Genomic DNA, 21510 nt, shown 5'->3' with positions numbered 1-21510 from the left:
TCTTGAGTACGTTTTAAGCAACTTCAGAGGAAATTTCGTTCATATATAGGCTAATTTTCAAGGTGGTGCTGGTGCTTATGGTATAGCTGATTGAAAAAACTCGTGTTAAAACCTAGCCAAGTCCGTAGGAACGTGAGTTGTGAAGCGGTTACGTTGGAAAGCATCTTTACTGTAAAATATAGTTGATCATCATGAATCACTGGGCAAGGTAGCGTACTGTGTAGGCACAAAAGTTCATGAATACCATGTACACTACATCCAGCATTCAGTTTGCTTGCTTTGGTGGCTTTATCGAGCTGCAAAGATTGCCTTCTTTCCTCATGGTCAAATTTTAGTGATAAGTTGTTGCGACTGTGATCTACCAGTTGAGCATGGAATTTGGTCAAGTGCTCATCAGGAAATAGCATTAGGGCAGCAAGAACATGACCAATTCAATGACAGTTTGATTGAACCAACCTCGCCTTGCTTCACACTTTTGCAATGTCCAATTAGTTTAGAATTTAAGTGTTTAGTTGGCCTAGTTCATTGTTATGTAAGAAAATAATCATCTAATTTACTTTCAAATTCCGAGGGAAGTAACCCAACGCATATTGAGCAATGTAAACTTCTGTAAGGAATGCAATTTTTATTAGTTTGTGATTGCAGCAGGACTCGCAGAGTTTATAAGCAAAGCAAGCGCCCCGCAGCAGCCAGTGCAACAACATACTTATAACAATCACAAAATACTGCAAAGTAAATTTCACAGAAAATATCTCTTCAGTATAGGTAGCATGCAGAGCAAGAAACTCACAAGATGAAGATTCTTAACGTTATGTTGTTGTACGTTGATCGATAGGAAATCTTTTAATAGCCCTTTAAAGGTAAATATAAGACGCGGTTTATTAGCCATAGAAACCGGGTAAACAAAGCCAAAAGTCAAAATCGTTTGTGCTGACGATTTTATGTGCACCACTGTAAGGTAATTTGTGTTCAACAAGCAGCCAAAAACTGTAAAGCATTGTTGACGAACGTCGATGTAACATGCATGTGCACCTATTCGTTTAATTTAACCCAATTCATTCGTGCAGAAAAATGCATTATTCGCCAAAAAGCGACAAATTCATTATTCGCTTAAAATGAATGTCAAAATTCTCATAGCAAAAGCGAAAAATACGATACAACACAAAGTAAAAACGAATACTTTAGTGCAACGGCCAAGGACCACGATGGAAGGATCAAGAAACTGCTTCGTCCATTAAAGCATCATCTATCACACATGGGCTCCCCGAAACAATGGGAGAAAAATCAATTTCACTCGATCCCTTCTTCATGAGAGTCGCAAAGTTTGGCGGGGTGGGTTCTGCAATATAAACATATAACTTATTTAAGCCTTTCGATTTTTGGACTGTTTGCGCTGGAGATGGGCCAAAACTGAAAATGTTTTGTTTGGCAAGCTCGGTACATGGTGACGTCACAAACGTTTCCAACTCCACGCAAGTTTTGTAGCTTTCCACGGTCTCTTCCGTCTCCAGCGGTGTATTAAGCCGTAAAGGCCCTGGAAGTACGCGTTTTCCACCATTTAACGCAAAAAACAGTCTTCTATGTTCTTGAATACCCCTTCGAACACTAGTTTCGTATGATAGCAGGGCAAAAATATGAAAATTTAATGCTTGGGTCAGTTTGTGCAACTGCTTGGCCGAGAATAGAGCATCAAAAAACAGCGATGCTCGGTACCGAATCGGCCCATCCCATCCCTGGTCTGCGCCTGTTACTGTTATTTGAGAGATACAAAGTGCTGTAAATGTTAAACAAAAATAGTGGAAACGCGATTTTACATTTGGGTACACAATTTACATTTTTATGGCTTTTATCAAAATATCAAAACAATTAGGATCAATTTGATATTTAAACCCATCATCGCTACACCAATGACGTTTCCAAAATTAGGCGTTTATTATTTTAAAATACATGAATGAAACCCATCCGCAAAACAAATCTATAAACCTGTGTTATTTTACATTGTACGTTATTTACCTGATGTTGCTGGTGGCTGCTTGACAACAGGAGAACTTTCTCGAACTGCAGAAGAAGACGCAGCAGCTTGAACAGGAGTGACGCTCCGACTTAATTTCGGTGCAGATTCGTCGTCGATCACAAGTTGGTCAGTGGGACTCATCGGACTTACTGTTACCGACGATGATGTGACTTGACCTGTAGTCAGTGCTGTAAAGCAATTGTATGGTTTTCGGAAAAGGATGATTTACTGCGATAAACAGTGGCACCTTTTGGCAATGATGACGTCATCGCACAAATGAAACACTGTGGTTGATATTGTAACAACTTTGGAACGTTTACGCAATAAATTTCCTACCACACTAACTGCAATGAGGCACATCAATACACGAAACTGCTAAAGATAAGGCTTAAAAAATGGGAAAATGTCCTCATTAGCGACTGTTAGGTTACATTTACGTCAGAGTTACAGTAATTTTCCATTAATATTTAAATAATATTTACAGTTAAATCACTTTATTTATCTAAACCTATATACTACCAACTTTTTATAATCAACCACATATACTGCCAACTTTGATAAATCTGGTCACACAAATTTTCTTTCTAAAAATTTCAAAGCATCACGCTGCCGCCTATCGGTTTTGCGTTTATAACACAGAGGTAATCATTGTAAGACCTGGTGAAATAGACTGGCGCTTGGCTGGTGGAGCATTCATAGCGGAATCTGATGAAGTAGATTTCCTGGGATGAGAAACAGCAGCTGATGTTCTCACTGCTGACGATCGGTCGTCGCTTGCCTCGCCACCTTTAGTCGACACATCTAAGGATAAGCAAAACATATGGATGTTCGCAATTGTGTTTTAGTTAACAAGTGGCCAAATAGGCTTACCTGGGTTTGGTACAGCATGAGCTGGGGACTTTCTGCCTTTTAATAATAAATTATGCACACGTTGATCGTGTTGAATATGAACCTCGGGTATCCCAGTTGGAAACGGCACCTTCGCATGAGGCGGGGTGACCGAGCGACCGGGTGACTTGCTGCCGCTATTCAGGCGTCCAATTCCCGCCATTCGCTGCTTCGCGACTCCCGCGTTTGGACTCGTGGACGGTAAGTTTCCAATTTTGGCTGCTGCTGCTGCTGCGCTCTCAGTTATCCTATTCAAAGTAGTCTTCATTTTAGGGTCTTGGCTCAGCAATGTCGTCTGCATTTGTGTCTTCGGCGAGGTCTTAGCTAGAGGTGGACTAACAAAGGCTCCTTTTTCATCTCTTTGTGGGGTCACAGGTCGCGGTTTTTGGTCCTTTTTCACATTCTGCTGCACGCGGCCAGGTCCAGCCATTGGCTTAGAAGAGGAGTGGCTCGGACTTTTGCTCGATCCCTGCTTCAGAATTGAGGTTGGTTTCGCTGCAGGGGATTTGCCAACCGCCATTCTTGCTGGTGGAACACCTATGGGCTTCAGCTTTGGGAGACCAGGGTTTTCCGCTGTGGACGTGGCAGGTTTTTCGTTCATTTTCTGGACAGCCACATCTAAAATGACATTTTTAGTCAGATTTGTAAAATCTAAACCAGCATTAGGGTCCACAAGGTCAGGATTGTTCTATCTCGGCAATCTTGACCGTGTTTAGTGCGAGTGTCGATATGTCAAAATATGTCGAAGAAATAAAAATATGTTTTAAATCCTTGATTTTGTGTAATAAGATCTGTAGGAGATTTTTTGGCCTTTCATGGTTTTTTTTTGACAACATTTCAGTCATGTTATTAAGTAACTCCTTAACCCGAAAATAAAGGGAAATAACTTACCTTGTAACATTTCAACAACATCATTAATAGAGTTTCTCTTTAGTTTAGGAGCAGCCGGCTTTTGTTGGGGAGACACTTGGGTCTTCTGGGGCGCGGGTGCAGGGACCTTGGCCCCATTAGTTCCCGATTTGGCCGACTGCGGTGTAGGGAATTTCCCGTTGGCCTTTGATGTCCCAGCTGTGACCGGTGAAGCAGAACCGCTGCCTAATTTTCGCTCTTTTTTCTTCATTTTCATTTCCACTTGGGTTTTGAAGTATCGCTGCATGTCGGGAGAGTATTTTCCGATCTCTGCTAGGGTTGCTGGCGCCCCAGTGGGGGCCGGCGGGGGTGGAGGAGGGGGTACAGAGGCTGTGGAATTATAAGTAGGATAACTTCGATTGTAAAGGTTTAGTATGTGTACTTAACCGTTGTAAACAAATTCAGAAGACAAAACTATATGACGGGCATTGAAGTTGTGTTGTATAGGTCGGTGACGAAAAAGGTTTCGCAAAAATTGATATTTTGGACATCAAGTTTGTTCCAAGCATTTGGAAAATAATGTTCATTTCTGATGGAGTACTAACTTGTATTTACCCCCTTAGATGACTATTTTGGATTGGGTATATTTTGGAAACACATGTCGGTAAAAATGTTTTCTTTGCGGAATAAGAGTAATGAAAAAAATGGGGTAAAATTTTTGTTGAAAAGTTTCCAAGGGATAAACAAGATAAAAGGTTGATGTTTAAATTTTATTTCAATATTAATGGTGAAAATAACGGCCCAAATAGACGTAAAAAGCGACATGCTTAATTTTTTCAAACGTTTCGGCAAATGCTCATGCCATCATCAGTGATATGAAGGACACATCAGTTACACCCGTTAAACTTATTTCAATATTAGTTTTTGCGCCCTCAGTTCGTATCCTAGAACACAGTGGACCTACCCGCAGGTTTTTCGATTGTGTTCGGTGTTTGAGGCTGGTTGGGTTTCGTTTTGGTTGTGGATGAAATCGGCATTCCCTTGTTCAGCTGCACGTTCAACACGATCTTGCCACGTGGAGATTCCGAATCGTCATCCATCTTTTTCCGCTTGACCGCTTAAATAGTCACGTGACGTATTTAAAAACCACACGTGGTACGAAATCGATTCATTTTCGAAAAAACAAACATAAGAAGTTTGACGTAGTATTAATATGAAGTTCAAAATAGGGGGTAAAATAATACCACAGCCGGTTAAACCTTGTCTTTCTACATAGGTCAACTTTTTGAATTTAAGTTGTATTCTTTTACCTTAAGCTACCACAAAGTGTGTTCGGCAACAGAAGGACTAGAACGGTCTATGGCAGTAACCCCATGGAGGTATTTTACAACATGATGGGAGGAATTTAAGTTAATTTGTACATGTGTTTGTAAATATACCCTAAAGTTCTGGGAAAATACCCCGTGAAGTTTTTGGCCCAATTTTAAATGATCTTTGTATGGTTTAGCATCTACTATGTAGTATAATAGAGACCAACGAAAATGTTTTGAATTGTTACGGGAGAAATTCGTCGAAAAATGTTGGGAACCAATGGTCTGTGGGTTAAAACTGTGGCAATCAGATTCGGAAAGACCCCAGAAAACACTTTTGCGATAGGATTGCTCCTTAATTTGCGAATGCATGTGATTTATGTCAAAAGCCTTGTACTGTAGATCGTAAGTCAAGAAAGTGTAGTTTTAGTGATAAAAACTGTGGAAAAGTAAAAGAGTGTCGAACCTACCCGTATGCTCCTTCTTGTCTGTAGATGGTGGTCTTCCCCTGCGTTTAGGAGGACCTTTAGCTGCGTCATCCTTTCCTGCTGCCCGTTTTCGTGCTTTCTCTTTACCATCTGCCGCCTTCGCCTAATATAAAATGGTATAAATTCCCCCAACGTTTCTATTAACCGTGGTTTAAAAATCGTGTTGTTTGTTTTTCATGACTTATTAAACGTCAACTATCAAAAATTTGAAAGTCTAATTATTACAGTATTTTTTTTCAATTTTCCGTCAATAGTGTTTCCTGAGTTTTTGTGACATTAATCACAAATATATAAAACGCGTTTTTATTTTTTTTAATGTTCTCGCACCAAAGTTTCGGCTGGTCGAAAGATTTCGGCCATATCGGGACGTCAAAAAAGAGTTTACTTGCACTACGAACATACGATTTTGTTCAAAACATCCATTATGCCGAGAAAGTTTTGGTTCGGCCTGTTTCGGTCTTGGTCCGAACTTTTTAAGTTGGTTTCGGTCTATCACTAGTTTTTAACGAATTAAAAAATAATAATGGATCTGTAAAAAATCGCAATCGCGTTGGAAAAATCATGTAAATATATCCCCCCAACCATTGTTCCAGTTGGGTAAGATTACCGGTAGACTGGCTGCACTTTTCACCATGCCCGGTTTTGACACCGCGTTTTGTCGCACCAGCGGTTTGTGTCCACCCATGCTCTGTTGACTGCTACCAGCTAATGATTCCTCCGAAGCTCGTCTTTGTCCGATGTTACTTAGATCTGGAATAGGAAAGTTCATCAATAGTTGCAAGCTACACATGCATTAGTCCTGTACTTTTGCTGAGGAGGTTATGTAGCACCGTTCCACCTTTTTCCCCTTTCATCATGGCCGACTTGTTCCCATTGCCGCCAGATATTGGGCTTACTAACAATCCCTTTAGTGTGGAGTCATCTGTTTCAACAAATAATACATAAAAGGTATTTAGTGGTAGTTACATGATCTTTCCCATGAATAGTAGCAGTAGGTATCATATGCCGACAATCAATGATTAATATGATGGAATTGAGCAAATAACAAAAATCCTTAATGTGTATCCTAGATAAAAGGTTTAGCGTTTGTTACAGGATCTTTCCCGCAAATAGTAGATGTCGTATGTCGACGATCACTGATTATGTGCGTAACTTTCTGTGACACTATTTGACGGAGCAACAGTAAAATTCAAAATCCGTCAACAATAGTGTTAACACGACATATATTTCGCCCATGTGGGTATCATCAGTCGCCCTGGGTGTAAAGGTAAAAACAAAGCAAGCAATCATATTGGCACAGACAATTGGTAGTGAGCTAAATCAAACCTCCTACCCATGAGCGATGAAGAGCTCGATTGGCGAGAGAGCGATCCGGATCTTTGCAGGTTTCCACTGCTGTCAGACATACTGATCTTAGACGGAGCTCTGAAAACGAACGTTTGTTAAACGTCGTAAAACAAGTGTGTAATGCACTTCAGCGATTGTTCAGCTGCGCACCTTGCGTCTTTACACCACGAGTTAAATAAAAAAGGCAGCATAATAAACGGAATACTACTGGTTGTGCGTGACGTGTTAATTACTAGTCTTATACCTAAAACTAAAAACTCTGCATTATAATAGTGCGAGGCCAAGTACATTTGCAAGAGAATAATTCCCCAAAGAAGAATAAATGAAGTGATCATTGGGTTAAAAACAGCTACAATTGGTTTAGCAACACATGTATGGGCCTACTAGAGCTTGTATTAAAAAAAACACAATAGCACTTTAATGTTGTTCAATCGACAATTCGACGTCGATATGTATGTGAATTGCTAAAATATAAGCACACACATTTTTTTAGGAATAGTTGAAATATCCTAAATCCCGAAAATATTACATCAAAATTTGTATCTTTTAACAGCCATTGAGATATAAATCAGTTATGTGTCAGTTTACCTCTGGGAAGTTGTGTGAGCATACTTGCGTTTGGGTCTGGTTACGCTCTAAACATAAGTGCAACACTTCTAAACTTACCTGTTATCGTCGAACTTGAACGGATCAGCTTCTGGTTGTTCGGACGATTGACTGATTGATCGCGTCACAGAAGTTGGGGTTTTAATAGAAATTGAGTGTTCATCTTGCATATCCATACTTCCCTGGTGGTAGAATGTTCAGTTCAGCCAAGTTCACCAAACAAAATCGGGTGCAACAAACAAAAGCGCATTTTTTCACTAACCCCGTGCTGTTGCTGTGTCATTTGTTGTTGTGGATAGTTTGGAAAAATGGGACGAAATTGTTGCATCTCCTGATGTTGAATGAATTCCGACTTGATTCCAAAGTCCTATAGAAGACAATCATAAGTTAAATCAATTTGTAATTTAATTTCGTTTTTATATACGTACCTGATTGTCTTGACCCATGGAAGGTTGCGGCGTAAATGCCTGACCCGAAGGACGGCGGCCCAAGGAATTTTTTCTGCCAAAAATAAGAAATAGTTTAAAACTTCGCCAAGTAGTTTTATTTTTTAGAGATCTTATGTTTACATTAGCACCACCGTTTGATTCAAGCCAAGTTGATCCATTTTAAAAAGTTTTAAATTTGAACCCCTTAAATTGCTTCAAACCATGAAAAAATATGCAATTTGCTTTTATGGTCTTGGACAATGGTGCATAAAAACTCTGTTTAGCAACAAAGGAAAAGTCGACTTTTATGGCAAAAAATAATTTTGCGCTTTTCTAAAAAAATCATCAATATCAACATACTTTTTATTTGCTGTAGCGTTGGCGATTATCTGGTACAAAATGACAAGCGACAATGTCATTTTATTGTATTGGAGATCCTTTATAGTGTTTAAGCATACCTATAGGCAGGGTTGCCATATCGTCCTTATTTCTAAGATTTGTCCTTATTTTGAAGGGCAATGTCTTAGTAAATTTTGTTGTCCTTATTTCTAAGAATTGTCCTTATTTTTGACTTGAGTCCTTCTTTTGTCTTATTTTCAATAATTACTAGTCAAATCCCTGCTACAAGTAAAAGTAAACCTAGACCTGAGCTGTCGTGAGATGCATGAAGTAGTTGCTGGAACAGATGGTTTCTGGCCAAAAAATACGGGATTGGGTATGTCATGTCTCGTATAAACGCAAAGATTTGTTCAAAAACGTTTGTTTCGTTTCGTATGAAATTTTATTTTTCGGTTGTCCTTAGTTTTAGTTTCAAGTCGATGGCAACCCTGCCTATAGGTCAATGCCCGGTATTGTTTTACCGCAAACCGCTATAAAGACGAGCAAAACAAACAGGCAAACATATGATGTATTGAAGTTATTTCTACCTTCCCAATGTTCGATCAGTGTCAGTCCCAAAATCAGAATCAAAAGAGAAACTGTTACCAAACGAAGGCATCTCCCCGCGCATAAGGTTGGGCGACACGAGTTTTGTGTTCATGTAAGCGTTGCCTGGAGCAGGACTGGTACCTGAGTTAAAAAAAGTAAAGCCATTAGGAAGATATATAATATTCAGAGGCCTACATTGAGTGGTTTCCAATCTGGAATTCGCTGATCTCTAAAGGATCCGTCAAATTAAACAAGTTATCACCAATGTAAGTTAGTTGTCTGAAGAGTGAAAAAAGTGATCTTTTCATTTTTATGTTGCAACAATTGCATATTTCAATAAATGAACAACGTAGTTCAACAAAACAACCATAAATGTTACACCAGGAGCGAGTTCGTAAATTCAAAACAAGAAGGTTGGGAATCACAAGTTCAGATCGATACATATTGATTATTTCAACGATTCTTTACTAATTAATATTACCTGGATTGAAAAAGTCCGTCTCCTGTAAAAGAAATAAACAAGTTTATTTGATGCCCATGTCAGCGATAAAACAAAACAAAACGAGGGCAAGAAATTCGTATTCCGAATTTTAGCATACATTACCGTTGCCATTTTACCAACCCCTAAGTCCCTAAGTGCGGGTTAACATAGGTTTTAGATGTTCTTTTTAATGGTTTTAAATATTTTTTAATGGTCAATGGTTTTACATGTAATACTGCATACTTAAACAAAATAAAGTGAAACTTATAATTACTGTTTTAGGCACTGAAACAATTAGTCGGGAACGTTAGTTTTACGATTGTCCATCACCGATCTACTCACGTCAAAGTTGAATTCAGAAAGCTCGGATTTAATATCCATGGAATTCGGATTCGCGACCTCCATGGAATGTGACTTCTGACGCGACCCCCTGCGTCCAACCTTTCGTGGTGACGCAAGCGGTGGCGTCATAGCTGGATGCATTGGTGACGCCATGGGCAGAGGTTGGGGGGTGTTCATAGGGGGCTGCATGGGTGAAGACTGGGTCGAGTACATGGGTGAGGGGATGGATGAAGTATTAGGTGATTGTGGTATATTGTGAACTGGCATCAGGGGTGGGGTCATGGAGTGACCCATGTTTGGTTGCGTGTTAAAGCTTGGTGACGTCAATGATGGCGTCATAGGTGTAGGGGTGGATAGGTCATCTAGGTTCAGAGGGGACTGATAGAGTTGCTGCATCTGTGTAAAAAGATACGTTTTAAACAGGAATATAAAATGTACAAACTGTGTAAAACCTGATAAGGTTGCTGGACCGGTTTCATTGGAATCGAATTGGGGTAACTTGGGGGTGGGGGCATGGGGTTTACCCCTGTTGGTTGTGGGTTAAAATAACTTTGGATGGAGTGGGGTACATTACTGATGTTATTATACTGGTCAGGTGTGGGTTGTTGAAATGACTGTGATTGGCTGTAAACCGGTTGACTAGTAGTTGTGGTTTTGCTGCTTGCCGTGTTACTGCTGGTCTTGTCCGAGTCGTTTAGCAGGTTCAGCAACATTGGGTGCTTCTGTAATGTAATTTAATTTCCAGGTTGTTAAAATGAGGTTACAAACTTGGAATTATAAATGCTAAGCTAAAATGCAAATGGTTTTATAACTCCACAATACTTAACATTAAGATACCAGCACTATTAAAAAATGAGTTCTAGAAAATTGTACACCGACCAATTAACTTTCATATATAATAGCTATCCTTTGTGTACATTGATTGGCACTGACACCATTCGCTACCTTGGTTTGAACTGCTGTGGAACTTGGTTTTGGAGCCACAGATTGTTCATGTGATGGTTTGAGGAGGTTGGCAAGCATCGGATGGTTCGTCTCCTTTCCTGCCTCCTGGCGTGGCGACTCTTGGGCTAAATCACAATTTTCCACATAGTAGGAAAGTTGAAAATACTTAAGAATCACGTTTTGAAACTTTCAGTCAGACCGGATTGAAGATTATGTTAAAACCATTATATCTCAGCCTCAACTGTTATCATGTCATGTATTAAATGGAACTTTATTATGGTTTGCAACGGTTTTGTCACTAACAACTTTTCTTTATTGTGATACTGTTTTAGTTTTCGACCTATTATCCATAAATTTGCATTACACAAAAACACAAATATTACCAACAACTGCATTTTGTTTTGCAGACATAACTAGGTTTATCACCTGATGAAGTTTGGGTGGTGATTGCTGGTTTCGGAAGTGAACTAAACTGTGAATTGTGTGTTGGGGCAGGCTGAGGGGGTTTTGGGGGCACAGGAGCTTGCTTCTTGTAACCCCCTGAAGCTGCTGGGTGGAGCATTGAATTGCGCAAGGGTGGTAGACGATTTCGGTCTGGTTCTTTGCGAGGTTGCTGCTTAGTTTGTTTCATTAGATTCCTGAACAAGTGAGAAAAAACAACATATTTTTCAAGTCATATGTATTGATCAGAAAGTAATTTGGATCAAAACACAGCCTTGCTTTTGTATGACTATGACAAACCAGGTATAAGTAATTCAATAACAAATTTGTTTAACAAACCAATAATAATAAAGTCAAGAACAAAAAGTCTGTTTAAATTCGTCAATATGCTACATAAGGTAAGATATGCAAACAGTTTTCTATTTACAAATTCTATTGTAAAATTTGTTAGAAAAAAATACAAAAATCGAAGACACAGAGACTGACAACACATACCTCATTGTAATAGGTAAGGAATATGATTTCTGCAAAACCTTGGTTGCATATTGGTCAGTGCACAAGGGTGGGTCACCTCTGCCAGTGAACAAATGACATGCTGAGTATCCATCAGCAGAAAACAGAATTTCAGCTATAAGAAAAATATTTTTTTGAGAGATGGCAAAAACAGATAAATAGGTTCTTGCTAGTCAAGCAAGATTCTTACTGAAGAGAACATTTCCCAAATTTGCTATTTGAAATCGGAAATAATTTGCGAACAGTTAATAATACTGTAATATTTTCATTAGAAATTTATCATATTTAAATACTTGCCAAAAGCTGTTGAGTTTGAACATAAAGGGTGCTCAAATGTAATATTCAGCTTTGTCAATAAGTTATCTGTAGACACGTCGAAGTACCATTCTGTGGCTTCTGTACCTGTTAAGAAAAGCATCATTTTAAATTTTATACATGCCGCAAGGTTGCAAAGCAGAAGATTCATGAAACATACAACTATAATTATGTTCTTTTTTAAAAAGGAAAAATATGTTTGCACGCCATTGCAAACAGTTGTAATACAAGTTAAAAAAATTCTGTTTTCCAGCTAAATACTAAAAATTGAAAACATTCATTTACATATATGTAAAGCTTACTGTGGTTTTCTTTTTTAGGTCTAACACAACTCGTTATAATGGCATTAAAGTAAGCTTGTTTTCTTAATAGTGTCAGTGTTGCAGCAATGTGTCCAGGATGGGTAAAGTGGATTTCCTCAACCAGTGCAGCTTTTAAATGGTTAAAACCCAGATGATAACGGTGTGTGTGTTCACCAAAAGTGACCTGAAAAATGAAAAAAAGTGCTCCAACCACAGGGTAATCTCAAATGCATTCACTATATGTAAGGTATAAATTGACTGCCACAATTACCCAATATTTTACAACAATTACAAAATTAAGTCCACAAAAAATATATTTGTGCTTTTTTTAAAATAATCGCTTGCTTTTGCACAACTTTATGCAGTTCTTTGTACCTCTGAGCACAAGCCCTCCTTGACAATCAGGGACACATAGGATTGTAATAGAGTTCCATTTTGAAAAACCGAAATTCCTGTATATATGGCAGGTAAATTTAGACCAGTTTACCCTTCTACATATGATAGTATAACTCATGTACCTGTTTCTGTTTGGATTTCTGTGGCAATTTTGCTGGTCAACACGATTGCTGGCTTCAGTTTCATGACAAAACATGCAGGGAGTGAAATAGAGTTGTGTTGGTTAACTTCAGCAAATCTTGGTTTTCTGTTAAAATCACATTTAACTAGAAGAGTGGCTTTCTGATATACTTCCATTTTATATATTCTATACGATATTTACCAATTTACTTATACACATCATTTGATCTACAGATATGATTGTTTTTGTAAACAAAAACTAATGGGTCCCCACACGCGTGTTTGTGCGGATTTACGGTAAACAAATGTTGCGGTTATTTTTAGATTCTTAAGGACAATTTTTTAGAAAGCATTAACCCAAAAATAATAAAAATTTGTTCATCTAAAACAGATGAATTTTTTGAACAGATGAATTTGTTCATCTGTTAAAAAAAAAATTTGAAAAATTTGAGCATTAGACACATTTACGTTTTGGGGGCCTGTGGGTGAACCGCTGGGTCATTCAGGGTCAAACTTCTGGAGGATCAAGTTTGGATTAATAACTAACATATGTCAAAATTTGAATAAATTTGAAGCACTCTTTCTTTACCAAACAAGCGTTACAAACGAGCGTTACAAATTTTACGTTTCGGAGGCCTGTGGGTGAACCGCAGGGTAATTCGAGGTCAAACTTCTGGAGGATCAAGTTTGGATTAATAACTAACATATGTCAAAATTTGAATAAATTTGAAGCACTCTTTCTTTACCAAATCAGCGTTACAAACCAGCGTTAAAATTTTACGTTTCGGGGGCCTGTGGGTGAACCGCTGGGTTATTCGGGGTCAAACTTCCGGAGGATCAAGTTTGGATTAATAACTAACATATGTCCAAATTTGAATAAATTTAAAGCACTCTTTCTTGACCAAACGAGCGTCACAAACCAGCATTAGACAGAAAAAAGAAAAAAAGAAAAATAAGGACAAAAACAATATGTGTCCCCTTCTAGAAGGGGACCCATAACTATCTTTTCAGTGCAATAAATATACAGTAAACCTCAGTTTGGATTTTTGCCTAATTCAGACAAAACTTGAGGTACAAATGATTAGTAATGAGGGAAGGCTTTAACTAATGGACATCAGTTAATCTTTGCCTAATCTGGACAATGTTTTTGGTCCAAAGGGGTCCGGATTAACCAAGGTTTCCTGTATTTGTTACATATGTAACTTTGTTAAAGACAATTTGAAATCCATTAGAAATCAGTAAACATACTGTCCCACTGAGTAAAACTTGTCAGTCAAAATGCAAATGTAAACAAAGGCATGTATGTTATGTAAACATACAAACAAACAAATCAAGGTAGTGGTTCAATAGTAATTTCCTAAAAAGGTAGAATGCATCAATGAAGGTTTCAACATTGGAACTTGGCCATTTGGCCAAGTACCGGATACACAAAAACAAGTACCGGATACACAAAAAATGAAGATTTGTTATGATGCATACCCTGTGCCATCGATAGGGTGATTGTTTGAAATCAGTGGTGAGATTGGAAGAGCTCTTAAAGAATCTTGGGACACAACTTTTATCTCTGCATGCAGACCCTTGGTTTCCGGCACTGCAAAATAGATGCACTTCCTAGGAAACTTTCAGTTTAGGGTGACAGCATATTATGAATTTAACTTACTGTTTTCAAAAATTGTCACCAATTGTTTTGTAACAGGGTCAATGAGGTCATAAGGAGAGAGGAAGTAATTAAGTTGAAGGTTTTTTCCAACAGCATGAGGAGCAAGAATGCCAACGGAGCCATGATTTACCAACTGCAGGTTGTCACAGTCTTGGTGGGATTCTCTGTAAAGATACAATTTCTTTCCTTTTTTGTTTTTAAATGCTCTTGCTCTGGTTAGAAATAACATGCCAAATTTTCACGCAGTAATTTTCCCAAACACTTCATTCGTGGCAAAAATACAACAGTATGTTCTTTTATACCACACAGACGAGTGACTGTGTTAATTATATAAAAGGTTGCCCCTCAATCTCAGAATTTTGTTGTACAAAAACCTATGCATTTGTAGCATTATCAAAGAATTTATTGTAAAGGTTAAGAGATTTAAATTAATTTTAGTGCTACTTGCTTGTATATTTGACCCATCTTTGAAATGTCAATTTCCAGTGACTGTAATGCCATGTAGACTCTTGTTTTGGTTTGCCTATCCATATTTATTGGATACATATCAATGAGACTTTTTAGATATTCGGATAACTTCAAAAATTTTCCATCTCTGCCAAAAAATGTATATATATAATACTTTTTAAAGGTTAACCAAACAACAAATCATAAAACACAATTAAAACAATAAAAATGTAAACCAACATGTTAATGCTGGACTGACAAAATTGCTATGTACAATCTGGTTTATGTGAGTGGGTAAAATTTGACCAAGACCTACTGAAGTTGTGCTTTATTCACCAAATATGTACCTGATAATTTCCAGCAGTTCAGGACAGCTTCGAGGATGGTCTGAATAATACACCTTAACATCATTACAAAAATGGATATCCTGGCCATTTAATGAGATTTCCACTTTAAACATATCGCCCGTTATCATGCATGTTGTATTAGAGCCAACAGCCTCATCCAAAGGAACCTGAAATCTCAACCTAAAACCACAAATAAAGATGAAAACAAAACACTCTGAGAAATCTCTGTGAGATTTTTGGTATTTAATAATGGGTTAAAACTGTCTAAAATTCTTCTGAAATCATTTTTGGGAGTTCACTTAAGCATCAACCACAAATTTTTGATTTTCAAAAATGCAAAACTTACCCATTTGTCCTTGCAACAGATCGCAAACGATCAATCATCTCGCGCAGACTATGAATGTCACTCATGTTGATAAGCACTTTGTCCATACATGACCGAATCAATGACCTCGTTTTTTGTTCTGAGGCAATCTATAGTACCACACAGAAAGGCATATAATAAAAAAATGAAATCTCTTTATAACCTACTTGATAACACATAACCTATGTTTAGGCACAAATGCAACACTTAAAAAGTTTACAAGTCATGACAGTTCACTTGATACTAAAGATTTCCTCCTTACTACACAGCATTGTAAATAAGTGCAAACACAAATTGCAAAACCTGACATTTTGCAAGTATTTTTAGCAGAATCATGATTTAGGGTATTGTGATGGCAGTAACAAGACACATGTAAGTCCATGTTATTCGATAAGTTATTTTATTCCTAGACTGGAGTGGGTTTGACAGTTGACATATTCATAAATTGCATTTTCCATAACTAATGTATTGTATAATCTGTTATTTCATCAAAAAACATTTCCCAGACCATAAAACAACTTTCATAAACAAGTAATCTGGTAGCAAACAGGAACAGCACTTGAAGCTTTTTGCTGGTGCCTTTTGTGTAAAAACACGAATAATTGTACACACAAATATCTTTAATGCCTATTTGTAGTGATGGGACGGGTACCCGGTACTCGGTATCGATGGTATCGAACGATTTCAGTGGTATCAATACTCGTACTCGGTATCGAAATATTTTGCCTCAGTTTTCGATACCAACGTGTGAGTACCAAAGGCAGATTTACACCATAAGAATACGAGCAACTTTATGCCAATATTTGCTTCGGACAGCACAAAATTGGAAAAAAGTTCCGCCAGTTTACGTATGTCCTTTTCGCTATCACATGGAGATTACATTTTTTTGGCATGTGTGTGTGCACGCCTGTACCCCGACCATGGCAGATAAATTAGCCAGTGATATACAACTAAGTACAACACTACACCTAAGTACTCGGTAATCGTACTCGGTATCGAAGGTATATACATGTGGTACTCGTACTCGGTACTCGCTTCAAAACCTGGTATCGTCCCATCACTACCTATTTGCCCACTATACTCATGTAGTAACCTAATTAAGAGCTTCCAAAAACAGACTGCACCTACTTACTGCAAGCGTACCCAAAGCACCAACTGTTTTTAAAAGCAGCATGCAACCCGCAGTTTCGTTTATAACCCACCACATGAAGCAGATTTACTATCTCATCATAAGATTTGATTTTTTTGCAATTTTGACGCAAATAAGCAAGTAGTGCTTCTGGTGTGTCCCGGGATTCTTCTTGAGAATTCATGATCATTTTATTGACTGGAAAGTAGTATCTAACACAAAACAGTTTGAATAAAAAACCAGCCAAGTGAACAAAAGAAAACAAGTTACAAAAACAAATGACTCGAAAATACATTGAAAATACATTGTGTGAATTTTTTTTTAAATGAAACGTTAAAATATCGCAGTAAACAAAAAAAATTCAGGCTATTATCTTACCTCTACACAAAGAGAAAACAGCAGCCAACAAGTAACTGAATTTGGATTTTCAGATCACTTTAACAAAGATGACGCTTTTTGAACTCCAAACTAAATTTCGCTGTAATTTTTAAGCTTTCACATTTTCCTAACAGAGACCGAAGCTGATTTCTGCAAACTACAAGTACAAGACAACGAAACTACAACTGCAAAATCAAGCATCAACCACAAATCGTCAACATAAGGCGTGTCAAAGTTAAGATACAGCCAAACAATTTTAGTGCAGAAATCCAAATGCATTTTAGTAGATTTTATAGACATGACAACTAATTTTACCTTCTGAATTTACCAAAATGTAATCGTGTATTTATATTGTGTGCTTATGTTGGACTTAAGGTTATTTAAACAATGCTATTGAAAGGGGGTCATGCATGTTCAAGCGGTTTAAAATTATTTTGAAACGGCGTATAACATGCATGACGTCATAGGATTAAATGATGTTGTGAACAAATTACTATCGAACTTTCAGATTGCAGTATCGTAAGTAGTCACCCAACCAATGTTTTTTTAAGGTGTTTTGGGGGACCGAAACGTTCCCCCAAATTTCTCCAGCGGTTTCCCAAAATTTGCCAGTAGCCTAATAAATAATTCGTTTAAGCAAATATGGCTATTTTTTGGTATTTAAATGAAACACTTGCGGTCTCTTAAAACTACTTAGCGGTCACCCAAAGGTCCCAAACCAAACCTTAAAAAACCCTGGTCACCACCAACACATCGTGTGTGGTTGAAACAAAACATGGCCTTAAAAATTTTGAGCAAAGGTATTTAATTATTCAGATGTTTGGAACAAGTCCACTGATAACCCAAAAAAGGCATTCGTTCATTCAGTAACGAAAAAAGTATGTTGTTCCACAAACCTTATTCGCCTACGTTTTGTGTTGTGTTTCGTATAAAACACCGAAACATGTGCTGTAAGAATGTGTTCTTGTTCCGGACTTGGTTACTCCTGTAGCGGTCATGATATTAATGTGCACAAAGTTTATGTTTAACGTTAGCATGTTGTTTGCAATAATGTTGCACAGCATGTAGGGGAAGTGTTTAACCTCTTTTTAACTGGATGCAAGTGTTGGTATTTCCGTTCTCATGCAAGTCATAAGATGTTTTGATTCATTTTGTTATTCTAGAATGTTCTGCACAAACATAAGGTGTTTGTTCATCATTACGCATACTTCCTCTTGTTTATACTGTCGTTTCCGTTTCAAGTTTAAAGTAGAACACAGCCGCTCGTACTTGAGAAGAAGCATAGCAGCTCGGTCGAGGGCGCTATTGTGGGATTATGATCTTAACTTTCGTACCAATACAAAGTCATTACGGATATAATTGTGCACAAAAAGGACTTCAATTAAGGATTAGATCTAGCAAGTGATCAGTCGCTACACTATGACTTCATAAATTGCACCTTTGCCATAAAATAAATTCTATAACTTAAAGGAAAAAAGATTTCACACAATAGCCAATATTTTGCTCTACTATATATAGCTTATTATCGACTTTGTCGCCGCTCTTTTCTGGGTCTATTTTTGGTCTATTCTGGGTCTATTCTTAGACTATTTTTGAGTCTTCTATTTTTATCCCATGTGGATGTGTAGCTGATTTGAAAGTTCGCCTTTAACGTTATTCAAGAAAACAAAGAAAGAAGAGACATATGTGTGGCTGTTAATCAGTCAGCTGTTATTGAGATGCAAAGATCAGACTCACCAAACAATTTGCAATGAACATTATAGTTTATACTGTAGCCGCCCTTTACAAGTCGTCATCGAGGCAGGGGTGCCTACAAAGTGGTGCCCACGAGTTACTACACACCTTCCGAGCTCGCTTCCAGCGCAGGCAGATGTCACTTCAAATTGGTACCTTACGAGCAAGGTTCGGACAGCACGTTCAAAGTGATGCCCCGAACAGTTCGAACAAGACGTCATTTGGACAAGGGTTACTTGCAGATTGGACTTTTCAAGCACAACCAGACATTTTAGTTATGTGCAACTCCACCGACACCCCATTGGAATCAGAAGCAAAAGAGGAGGAAGAAATCGACTACCAAGGTCACGGAAATGACATTCACGCGGTCGCTCCGAATGACATCTTTTCCTCTGTTAAGTAAGTTCGTGTAAAATCTGCACTTGACAATTTTCTGTGTTGTAAAATAACTTATATATTTTATTCGCTTAATAACACTTTTCAAGATAAATTAGTTATGTTTATTCATCGATGTATGTTGCATGTTAAGCTGTGTGCGTGTATATAATTTATAATCAGAAAATATTTTGCTAGTGTCAAACTGTAAACGTGTTCTTCGATGTGTCTCACCGTCAATTTATGTTTCACGTTTCATGTCAACGGTTTTGTCATGCCGAAAACGTTCTTGTTTTGCTACTAACGCTGCATGATATGTATTGACTCCCTGGCTGGAGCTGTTTAATAAGATCACACATTTTCCACACACAAATATAACATGTTAACGACCAACCTGTCAAAACAAGTAAGCTCAGTTACGCTGAAGACAATTGCCCAAACCCATGAAAACAAGCATCCTGACCGAAACACGACGTCGTTCTACGCCATATTTGTCTGCATGGTGCATACCACTTCGAGCATCGAGCTCCATCTGTTCACAAGTCTACAAACAGACATTTCGAGCCACGAGCTCCAACTATTCACAAGTCTACAAACAGACATTTCGAGCCACGAGCTCCTACTATTTACAAGCCTACAAAATTATGAGCCACGAGCGAACGATACTTTCTCTCGAGTGGGTACCAACGTGCAACAATTGGCACCAACTTAATTATTTGCAATCGTCATATCCATGACCAGTTTTGCAGTGCTATTAACCACCTTTTTTACCTGCCACGTCATCACACACGTGACAGTACAAAAACAGATGAACTCAGACGTCAAACAACAACAAGATCAACAGGAAGCAATTCGACGACAATCAGCTATCTGAGCTTTTCACACGGCGTTAACATTTCAGCCAGCCCTTTACTCGTAAATAGATTAACGCCAACATTACCCTTGTTCACATATAATCTTACTTCACTTCATACATCGTTCCTGTTAAAATTAGCTTCTAAAGTTTATAGGAAAGAGTCAATATATATCTTATTGCATAGCACTAACTTTTTACGTCCAACAATTAAATTATTTTGCATGTTGTTTGTGAACCATTTCGCCATTGTTAGTCAAGTGCAGAATTTTCCCTATTGCCTCGCTACCCAAAATATGTATATATTGTATCATACTTATTGAACGCAGTGTTAAGGTAAACTTCGTGGTTAAGGCAATAGCGCAACTTACAATTTAGTATATTGTTACATTTACGTGGTATATATACATACGAAAAAAAGTAATGGTATCCCTGTTTTTAACCATTTTTGCTCGTCTATATTTGTCGACATATTCACTGTTATATTCATTGCATTTTCGTTCATGCTACCATATCTACTACAAGAATTGCAGAGTCAATACCCATATTTGACAAGAATTTATGACATTATTTATCATTGCAACGCAAAGTATTGTTTCATTCCATCGTCACCCAGCGTTTTTAGTAGGCTATGTTTTTTTTGTCGCTGTGAAGTGTCGCACGCAAATTTTGTAGGATTTCGAAATGTGTTTTTCATTCAAACACATTTAACACCCTTTTGGGGGGAAGCTTTTGTAGCGGTCATGATATTAATGTGCACAAAGTTTATGTTTAACGTTAGCATGTTGTTTGCAATAATGTTGCACAGCATGTAGGGGAAGTGTTTAACCCCTTTTTAACTGGATGCAAGTGTTGGTATTTCCGTTCTCATGCAAGTCATAAGATGTTTTGATTCATTTTGTTATTCTAGAATGTTCTGCACAAACATAAGGTGTTTGTTCATCATTACGCATACTTCCTCTTGTTTATACTGTCGTTTCCGTTTCAAGTTTAAAGTAGAACACAGCCGCTCGTACTTGAGAAGAAGATTAGCAGCTCGGTCGAGGGCGCTATGACTTTATAAATTGCACCTTTGCCATAAAATAAATTCTATAACTTAAAGGAAAAAAAGGTTTCACACAATAGCCAATATTTTGCTCTACTATATATAGCTTAGTTTCGACTTTGTCGCCGCTCTTTTCTGGGTCTATTTTTGGTCTATTCTTAGACTATTTTTATCCCATGTGGATGTGTAGCTGATTTGAACGTTCGCCTTTAACGTTATTCAAGAATACAAAGAAAGAAGAGACATATGTGTGGCTGTTATTGAGATGCAAAGATCAGACTCACCAAACAATTTGCAATGAACATCATAGTTTACATTGTAGCCGCCTTTAACAAGTCGCCATCGAGGCAGGTCGAGCTACACACCCATTTTAACAATGGAGCTGTTATGCCAAACATCACGAGAAAAAAGATAATTCCGCAAACGGCAAACCTGACACGTTTCTCGAATATATTTTTATCTTCTT

At 37.8% G+C, this 21510-nt stretch overlaps 1 protein-coding gene across 2 annotated transcripts; it reads right to left on the bottom strand.

Moving 5' to 3' along the window:
* Positions 1 to 605: 605 nt before the first annotated feature.
* On the bottom strand, positions 606 to 17231 carry LOC145222406 (uncharacterized). Of its 2 annotated transcripts, none has more exons than XM_080088520.1 (31): positions 17038 to 17231; positions 16733 to 16871; positions 15513 to 15640; positions 15167 to 15346; positions 14821 to 14967; positions 14373 to 14536; positions 14192 to 14303; positions 12715 to 12839; positions 12572 to 12648; positions 12197 to 12380; positions 11877 to 11981; positions 11562 to 11694; positions 11052 to 11263; positions 10626 to 10750; positions 10133 to 10402; positions 9681 to 10076; positions 9339 to 9360; positions 8857 to 8998; positions 7931 to 8003; positions 7765 to 7869; positions 7563 to 7684; positions 6883 to 6974; positions 6355 to 6471; positions 6157 to 6299; positions 5532 to 5652; positions 4716 to 4868; positions 3794 to 4141; positions 2885 to 3520; positions 2672 to 2815; positions 2014 to 2202; positions 606 to 1339 (listed from the first exon to the last, which is right to left on the bottom strand). In XM_080088520.1, exons 2-31 carry the CDS (start codon positions 16847 to 16849, stop codon positions 1215 to 1217), a joined length of 5007 nt encoding a protein of 1668 aa, XP_079944646.1. In that variant the 5' UTR covers positions 16850 to 16871; positions 17038 to 17231; the 3' UTR covers positions 606 to 1214. The 2 variants fall into 2 exon arrangements, with proteins under 2 accessions (XP_079944646.1, XP_079944654.1); XM_080088528.1 differs by having other exon boundaries at positions 6214 to 6299.
* Between the last annotated feature and the right edge of the window lie 4279 nt (positions 17232 to 21510).

This window comes from Phallusia mammillata, chromosome 1 (genome assembly GCF_965637545.1).
Source record: "Phallusia mammillata chromosome 1, kaPhaMamm4.hap1.1, whole genome shotgun sequence".
NCBI classification, from domain to species: Eukaryota; Metazoa; Chordata; class Ascidiacea; order Phlebobranchia; family Ascidiidae; genus Phallusia; species Phallusia mammillata.
Note: the sequence above shows the minus strand (reverse complement) of the source record. Positions and strands in the feature narration are given on the sequence as shown.